Source organism: Vigna radiata, chromosome 7, assembly GCF_000741045.1.
Source record: "Vigna radiata var. radiata cultivar VC1973A chromosome 7, Vradiata_ver6, whole genome shotgun sequence".
Taxonomy (NCBI): domain Eukaryota; kingdom Viridiplantae; phylum Streptophyta; class Magnoliopsida; order Fabales; family Fabaceae; genus Vigna; species Vigna radiata.
Window position 1 is genome coordinate 46367195 of NC_028357.1, and position 9945 is coordinate 46377139.

Here is a 9945-nt window from a genome sequence, read left to right on the forward strand (position 1 = left end):
TTTTTGAGAAACTTCAAGTTATTAAAGTCCATGGTTGTCATAAATTAAAGATATTACTTCCATATTCCCTTGCTAAAAACCTTTGTCAACTTCAGGATATTGAAATTTTTTACTATACAAATATGGAAGAGATCATATCTGAGAAAAAAATTGAGAATGAAAATCTCCACAATGTTAAAGAATTTGACACACATTTTCTTGAAAAACTTCCAAGTTCTGAAAGTCCAGGGTTACTATACCTTGAAGATATTACTTCCTTGGAGATTTGTTTCACACCAAAACATTCTCGAGTAATGATTGATATTATGAGCAATTATAATTTTTTCTCAGATATGATTTCTCCTATAATGCAATAATAGGAACCCTAACTTCTGATGATTTCCCCAATTTTAAACCGTACTTATAATTTTTATCCTTCCATTTTTGTCTTGATCTGATTTTGTTATTTAGAAAAAAAATTCAATATAAATGACATGTATCATTATTAGTTGAACTGTGCAGGCCACGTAAACAAAGATATAACTATCTTTAGATGAATTTGACGGCAGATCTTTAATTGAATCAAATTTACACTAATAGAAACTCAATTGATATGCGAAAAAAAAAAGAGACCTATTTAAGATTTTGAACAAAAATAGGAATTTTGGTGAGATTAAACCATATCTCCCATCCTCTTTTCGAAACCCTTCCATTCAATCTTACATTTTTCCAAATACTACTAAAAAAAATTGAACACATAATCTTTCTTATCCTCATTTCCAATTTTATTGCTCTAACTGTCTTAACTAAATGTAAGACATTCTCATCAAGAGTCTAAAACATACCAGAATCTACCGCACATTAGGTGACCTATATGTTTACCAAGATCACATGAACCAAATCAAAAATAATTCATGGACAATAATTTATAAACAGAATCTGAAATATGTTGGGGGCAGAATCTAGTACTTTAAAAAATATTTCTTCTAATTGTAAAACTTCAATCAACATCCAGTTGAAATTATATGTTCTGCAGATAACTATGAAAACAGAGTAGAAAAAAAAATGGATTTTGTCAATTAAATTTCACATTCTGATTCTTGGTACCTGGAGAAGAAGAATGTATACTTTGCGTTAGATGACTATAATACACAAAAGGAGTGATCTTTCAACTTTCATGTAATAACCAAGAAAGGAAAGCCTTAAAAGGTTCTAGTTTCGTGGCTGTGAAGATTGAATTAGTTGGGCCAACGCAGCAGCATACTGAACAGCAGTATGCTGAGAAGTATAATTGTCAGAAAGTCCATATTCTGCATAATTTGGTTCTGTATGCACGAACTGACCCGCTAATGATTTTTTAGACACTACTTCTTTCCACAAATCAATGAAATCTTCCATAATGTGCTTGGATTTTTCAACTGACGAAATAGGGAGATACTCAATCTGCACAAAATGAACATTGAATATTTATTTAGAAAGAAAACACAACTAACAATGCAAGATCTATCAAACCTCCTCTACACAAAAGATAATATATGTTTTCGATATGATCAAGAAAATGTCAAAGAGCAAGTTATTGTAGCCACATGTTTGAATAATGTTAACTTTTGAATCCATATATAACAATTAAATTTTCATTGGGTCTAAGAGCAAGTTAAATTTATTAATAAAGCATTTTCAACTAGAAGGTACAAAGTCAAAATAACCACATTACATTGGGAAAGTATTTGGGTCTCTTCTTTATTCATTTACATTTACATTCTGTTAGTTACCAGTTTACTTGTTATTATATCCATCCTAACAGAGCATCATGCACACCAGATGGGTTCACAGTGTGCACCACCATCATGCACACCACCTCCAAACAAAAAAGTCGAGATCGATCACTCCATTGGAATCCCATTTGTGAATTTCATTCCAATAAGAACGACAATCTTAGAACAAATATGATGAAGATTGTCAACAACACATAATTCTCATGATATATGAGGTGAATGACCAAGTGAATAAACCAACAAAGTCCAAAATTTATTATTCAACTCCTTTGATTTTACATAAAGGAGTATAGATTTCACTCAAAAAAGAAAAGAGGGGACATTTTTTTTGAAATAAGTTATATAATATTTATAAAAATAGATAAAGATTAAATCACTAAACTTACGTTAATCTATGGTTTAAAAAAAATCAAACAAAAGAATATTTATTAGAACTTAAAAATCTATCCTCATTTCCTCTCCTTCCAAGAAAACTAAATTCCCTAATTAGTTTGAATTAATAGAAGAGGGAAGAATAAAGGGAACAGTAATGGAACTTATTCCACTGTTTAGTTTGATTTCCCTCCCAATTTGGGAAGGAATGGGAATTGTTCCACTCACCGTATAATATCAAAACAGACAATGAAAACGAGGTTTATTTCATTATGATCTACCGTTTTATTCGATCTCATTTGTTTTCATCAATACAATCATAAATTTAGTTACATATATGAGTGCTAGACTATTCATGCAGTCAATTCTCAAATCACGCAGGAGAATGTAGTCAGTCTCTTAACAAGGACATGATAAGCTATCTCTAAACTTCGTGCATCCGCAACAGACATCACAGTTCGTGACTAAGATGTGGGACAAGTGACCCCTTCCCCCTCAGTCACATTGCCTCACTCCCTCTCTCATTTTAGTGTCTTCCATCAGTAATTTGTAATGCAGAACTGGACATTTGAGTTAATGTGATGCTAACTTTTATTTATTATGCAACTTCGCTACTTGCCTGTAAATCTATCCTCAACATGTATATCAAAAGTTTGGTTTTCCTGCATTTTCCAATATCAACTATTGATAACCTTGGTTCAGTATATCATAACGACATCAAGAACATGCAACAAACGTGTATTATCACCACTACAATTTTCAGAGTTAGTCACCTCAATCATAATTCCTCTGAGACTTTCTGCTTGATTGGGAACGACTTTAATCACTCTAATCTGAAAGTCTCCCAATTTATACAGCGCTCCCTGCACGACCAACACATACTGAGAAAACAAAAACAAAACAACAAAAGTCATGGCACTGACAAAACAAAACGGACCTCAAAATGAAGGGCCACTTTGGACTTGTAGGACTGGAGTTTCTCCATGATAGTCAAGATAGAATAATCAGCCTCCAGAACAATCTTCTGGCCACGAATGATGAAGTAGTATTTGTTGGGCTGCTCTAGCATCGAAATCCCTAGAAAATCTCTAGGAAAATCAATGGCCGTGGACGGGTCTGCGAAAATCAGAAGGAAAGAAAGGATTTCAGAGAGAAGTAAAACCCCAAAAATTTACGAAAATGAAGTTGGGTCTAACCGAAAGGATTAATCTGTTTAGTAACAATCAAGATTCGAATTGTCAGTAAAATACAGATTTAATGTTAATGTTCCACAGTGTCTGGAATAAGATTGTTGTGTCGAAATGAAAAATAAAAAGAAAAAAGGGAGGCAGAATGCAGAGAGGTAACCTCGCAAATTAGGTCTGTAGAATGTGAGGGAGGCTTTGCATCTTCCTTCTTTGACGCCGTTAAGGCTTTCAACGCACTGCGAAATTTCATTCAAGATTTGGCTGTTCACCATGGTTCCTTGGCTGGGTTGCCAATGTAAAATACTAAGAAAACAAAACCCATAAATCACTTTTTGCAAAAACAAAAATTAGCAAACAATTATGGGATTTGTTTGACTCGTACCATCTGATAGGCATTCTAGCTTATCCTTTCAACTCAAAGAGACAAACTTTTCTGTGTTCTGTGATACCCTTCTTCTATCTTCTATCTTCTATCTTCTGCCTTCCAATTTTCCAATCCCTTCCATGTTGGTTCAATGTACTTCTTGAGCTGAGAAGAAAATTAGGGTATTTATATTTTATTTTAATAAAGTACTTTTATTAAATATTCATGACTCCGTTTCTTTTCATTTTTAAGTATTTTCTTAATTGATTTCGGTCTTTTATAATATATTTTATAAAATATGTAATTTTCATTTTGCTTTTTCCTCTGGTGTTTTTTGTTGTTCCCTTTTCTTTTTTCTGTTCATTGTTCTTTTTGACAGAGATCACAACTCCGCAAGAAGGAAGTTATATCTTGTGTTCTGTACTGCAAATTAACTATTTCAACAGATGAAAATGCAAGTGTTTGGTTGTATTGATTTCAATGGATTTATGAATAATGTGAGAATTTATTTAAAGGATAAAAGGGAGAGAGAATCTTTTATTTGAAATATTATGTTTATGTTTGGATATGATTTTATACACAGAATTGGTTCCCAAGCTTTGGATAGACGAGGTTAATCGGTTTTGTTTGACCATGAATATAAATTTGGAATCGATTTTACATATAACCCAGAAGCAAAGAAATATTTTTAACAAGTGGTAGTGATAAATCTTGGTCAATGAAATCCACATTTGAATATTTACAAGAATTTTTCATCATGTGAAGTCAATATGATTAATACAATCAATAGATTCTATATACATAGTTATTTATCTTACTCATATATAATAAATAAATAATTATATTATTAAATAATAATAATAAACATGAATTTTAACTATAAGGAGAAAATAACAATTTTATATTTTAATTTATTAAAAATTTATTTTTAATCTATCACATCAATCAAATAAATCATAAATTTCATCTTTAAATCCATTCACTTTCACATTTAAATTTCTTAAAAGAAACACGAAAAAATTATTTTAAAATTTATTTTAATTCATTCATTTACTTTCTTTCAAATTTTGAAGGTAGATTTGAGAAAGAATAAGAGAACGAATAAAATAACGAATTTGATTCAATTTAATATATAGTAACCTGGGTTATTTTTGTACAGAATTTGAAAACGATAATGAATGAATTTAAAATTAAAGTTTGAGTGATTTGACTGTTGTTATATATTTTGAAAAAAAATGTTTTAATAAATAAGAAATTAACATTACCAACGTTAAAAATAATATAAAATCATATTTATATGAGTTACGTTTATTTTGTAAAAAATAATTGAAATATTAGTTTTTTAAAAAATATAATAAATAATAATGTAATATATTTTAGTAACATTTCAAATTAAAGTAAACTTGAAAACACCTTTTAAATATTCATCATGTTTACAAATTTTAATTAATTAAACAAACTTTTTGAAAATATAATTCTATGAATAAATTAGCATAACCATGTCAATAATATCTTCTTAAAAGAAGGAAAAGAAGGAAGATGAGTGAATGTAGTTTGAAGGCCGATTTCCACATTTCATATAAATTATAAACGAGGAGAAGTTGTTAATGTGAATAATTAATGTCATGATTTCCAATGACTAAGCTGATATGCTTAATTCCATTTCATGGGATGAAGAATAATACATGCACCAGTATAGTACAAGTTCAAGAGTTTTAGGTGATTTTTGTATTTCACAGCCATATAAAAAACCTCATAATAATCTAAATTTTGAATTCAATTCCTGTGTAGCATGTCAAAATTAATTTTCACTTCGACTTTAGCACGACCTTTTGAAATAGAACAAAAAAAGAAAACTATTAAGGAAGTAGAACCGATTCCAAAAACATTATACTTAATTCCAATATTTGTAGGAATCGAATCCAACATTATGAGAATTGATTCTCTTAACATTTTCACTTTCATTAGAATAAGTTCCGGTTCTTGTGAAATTGATTTCGTTATCTTTCATACTTCATGGTAGATTCACTTGTCTTTCACACTTCATGGTAGAATAAACTCCAATTCAATGAGAATCAGTTTCATTTTTCTTCGTCTTCAACTGCTGCAAACTCTATCACTTGGTAGCCTCCATCCTTCACCACTATGGAATCTCACTAAACTCTCACAGCACTTGTTTTTATTTGATTTTCGTTATATCATCAATCACGAACATTAAATTTCATCCCAACCAATAACTCGCCTGAAGGGGTCATTCTCCCTCTCACTCAACCTCACCAAAAGAAAAAGATCTAACATCATACACATGAAGAAAGAAGCTATGATTTAATGAAGATAAAAATGTATTTTCATACTTATTATCCTTAAATCCCTTGAGTTGAAGTGATATTAAAAAATCTTAAGATCCTACTAATTCACAGTTTTCCTTACTCTCAAATCATCCATCAATTAGAACATTCCTCTCACCTGTAAATCATTCGTCACTTATTGTTTATAAACGGAACACACTTGCAAACGAACACATTAGTATGCAAGAAGGGACTTTTTCCATTCAATATGTTAAATAAGTGATTATATTGTTTTATTACTTATTGATTTGTAAATTACATGAAAAATTATACATTATTTTAACAAAAGAAAAATTATTTAGTCATTACATTGAATATAATGGTTTTTTATATACATTTGAGATAAAATAGTTTCATTTTGCTTATATTAAAGCTTTTGAATTTATTGATTACGTGGATGATAGGGATGTAGTAACTTTCAATGCGAAAATGTTATTTTGAGTTTGAATTTAGGGTATATTGAAATTGTTTTGATGAGATTATTTTGATTCTATTAGCATAATTAAACTTGTATAAAGAAAAATATTTAGTTTTATGAGTCAATGGAGATTCTTACAATAAGGTGCTTCAATACGAGAATCAAAACACACATGTACGAGGAATTCACATGTCATACTTCAAAGAGACATTGATCATAATTTATTACTATGTGAAAGGACTTTCTAAGAGTGTGGGATAGTATGACACCTGTAGAATCTTTGAGTCTAATCAATCATGAGTATTCCATAAAGGATAAAGATAATTAGACAACATTTTTTTTGACAATATTTGAACATCATCATATGTGTCATTGTGTGATCTGTCTATGGTGGTGTCATTGTGTCATTTGGACCAATCACACAATAACACGTATGATGATGTTCAAATGTTGTCAAAAAATGTTGTCTATGTATCATTACCCTTCCATAAACCTCTAAATCTTAAGAGTCATGGTTATACATTTCAGGATGTGTTTATATGTGATTCCAATGAGAGTATGTGCTATTTAGACATTTGATTTTTATTTGATTGTTATTTGTGTGAGTTATGTATTGTTGAGACAGATAATAGTTAATGATGTGTTATCTTTTTATCTTAAACTTGTATTTATAGATTTTATAATAAACTTTAAACAAGTAAGAATCTAATTAGGATTTAATTAGTAACTTTATCTTAAATTCACCGTTGTTCGATTTCAAAAATAATGTAATTATATTTATGATATAACTAATTGTTTGGATAGTTAGGTTTAATATTGATGGGCAATTTATATATACAAATATTATTTATAATATAATAAAAATTCCTTTATTATTTTATTATTATTTTATTTTAAATACGTATTTTATAATTATTTTTACATCAGACAACATATGACCATAACATGATTGATCATAGTTATTTACGTAAATGACATTACATAATAGTGCTCTTGTTTGGTCTCATACATTATTTCATGTTTTTCTTCAGCGGCAATTCAGCTTCGATAAAAAGAAGAAACAGAAAGTTGCTTCATGTTTCACATTAACAGTAATTATCTTTTTGATACTTGTATCTTATTTGTTTAAGAAATGTAATAAGAAAAAAAAAAAAAAAAAAAGAGAGGTTGTTGAGATTTGGTGTGCATTAATATGAGGAAGGAAAGAGAGAAAGCATTAAATTGTATTATTGGAATAGGATCTGTCTCACCTAAATCCACGACACAGTTGACTGAAAAATAAATAATGTGAGAGATAAAGAAAATAATAATAATAATAATAATAAAAGAAAAGTGAGTTTGGTTTGGAGAGTGATTGTTTGAATGTCGGGTAGTGACTGAGTGGTAACAGAGGGAGTCAGAGGAGATGGTTGAATGGAAAGAAAAGGGATAATAAGTGTACCTTTCTTTTCCTCTTCTGTCCCTACTCATTACTCTTCACTCTCTCTGCAACACACTATTTACCCTTCTTTTTTCACCCCTTTCTCATCAAAGATTCCACCTTTCCATGCCACTGCCCGTCGAAAATTCGATTAATCATGCTTTATTTATATAATCCTAAAATTATCCTATATTACCTTAATAATTAATCACAAAAAACTTATTTATGGAGTTTGTCTTTTTGGTCAGGCAGCTCAATATTTGTAAAGACCAGACAGTGTCCAAGCTTCTTCCTTTGACCCTACCCACGTGGAAGGACTTTCTCAGCTATTTACTAATTTAATAAATAATAAATAAATAAAGAATAATAGAACTTCCAAAGTAGAATATTCTCTTCTTTCTCTCTTATTTAGCTGCAAGGTGTACGAGAATTGCAAAATAGAATGATATTTTTATGCAATACACACGTTCCATATTTGAAACTAACATTTGGAGGATCACTATATGATTATGTTCCATTCATTCTTTAAGTTTTTTTCTTTCTTTTTTTATGTAGAACAAACTAATTGTGACTGAACAAAATTGAAAGGTTAGTTTAATGTGAAAGAGAAAGAAGATAAAATAAAATGTAGATAGTTAAGTGTTTATTTATGATTAGGGATGGTGTAAAAGGTAGATTGTGAGATGACATTCTATATTGAATGCTAATATCATATGTTTCAACTTAATAAAGAAAGTAGAAGAAAGAAAAAAAGAAGTAGGAACAATTATTTTAAATTATTTGATAAGTTAGAATTGGACTAAAAATGACATCAATGGATTGGTTATGAAAAGGAGAATGACCAGACATCCAATAAGGGTTATGAAAGATATAAAAAAATGGTTTTATTAATAATTTGATTTTTATTTTTGAACTTTTGATTTGTTTTAGTTTTTATACTTTTTTACTTAATTATTTTTTTTTTAAAAGAAAAATAATGTATTCTTTTATCTTTTTAAGACTTAATTTGGTTTTATTTTCTTAAATTGGTGTTAATATTATATCAAATGAGTTTAAAATTAAAATTTCAATTATATTCTATTTTAAAACCTTTTTTATTTAAAGTTTTTAGATTTTGATATGTCACATATTTGAACATGTTTGTCATACATAAGTTTAGTCTAAATCCAAGACAAAAGAAACTCCTAATTTCTTTTATACATTAGTTATAATCTTTATCCAAATATTAGAATATTAAAAATAGTAAATGTAAAAACTAAACATAAAAAGTATTACAAAAACTGAACTGAAATGTTTTCAGGTACCTGAACATAAACTTAATTTCTTTAAGAAAGACTAAACAATTAAGTTCAAACCTTCAGTTTATTTATATAAACATTTTCCTCACCAGAATTTTGAACAAAATTTTAATTTTTTTTTATCTTATGTAAAAAAATTTAACTCTATCTATTATTCTTTAAAGTCTAAAGCATTTAAGAATCGACTGATTAAATTAAAGTTTACATGAATGTTATAAATTCTGTAGCTAGTATGGAATATTTAATATACAAATAAACTTAAACAATTAAATAGATTAATAAATACATAACTTGAAGATATGACACAAAAATTTATTATTTATGTAAGCATTATTTATTTATTAGGAGAGAATTTGACAATAATGTAGTTTTTTTAATGTGACTGTCATCTCTCATCTCACTATTTCATTGGGATGTTGTCCACAGAACTTAATCATTGAATCCAGTTCTGCTGCTTAACCACAATCACAAAATCACTTTTGCCAAATCTTTTAGCGTTCTTTCTACAAACAAACCTTGTTTCTTAAACACAATACTGGATACTGTCGGTTATTTTCTGATTAGAGTTAGAACTTCACTGCAATTATATATATGTAATGAAAGATTTCAACCAACAAGTTTGAATACCTGGGACCATAAAGCACCCAAAACATTGTACTTAGTCAGAGAATGATGAATGAGCAAAAAAGGAGTTGCTTTGAGTGTTAGTTCAAACCAGGATAACAGAAAATGGGGCAGTCAATGAGAGAATGAGAGAGAGTAGAAAGAAAGAAAGAACACAAGA

At 28.9% G+C, this 9945-nt stretch overlaps 1 protein-coding gene across 1 annotated transcript; it reads right to left on the reverse strand.

Moving 5' to 3' along the window:
* Positions 1-969: 969 nt before the first annotated feature.
* Positions 970-3841, reverse strand: LOC106767335 (mediator of RNA polymerase II transcription subunit 20a). The gene is made up of 5 exons (XM_014652199.2): positions 3696-3841; positions 3474-3616; positions 3064-3242; positions 2900-2989; positions 970-1422 (listed from the first exon to the last, which is right to left on the reverse strand). Exons 1-5 carry the CDS (start codon positions 3707-3709, stop codon positions 1192-1194), a joined length of 657 nt encoding a protein of 218 aa, XP_014507685.1. The 5' UTR covers positions 3710-3841; the 3' UTR covers positions 970-1191.
* Positions 3842-9945: the final 6104 nt, after the last annotated feature.

Coding starts and splice junctions, on each gene's coding strand:
- LOC106767335 (XM_014652199.2), bottom strand. Junction 2,990..3,063: donor AAGTGGCCCTTCATTTTGAG/GTCCGTTTTGTT, acceptor TTGGTCGTGCAG/GGAGCGCTGTATAAATTGGG. Junction 1,423..2,899: donor TCAGAGGAATTATGATTGAG/GTGACTAACTCT, acceptor CATTTTGTGCAG/ATTGAGTATCTCCCTATTTC.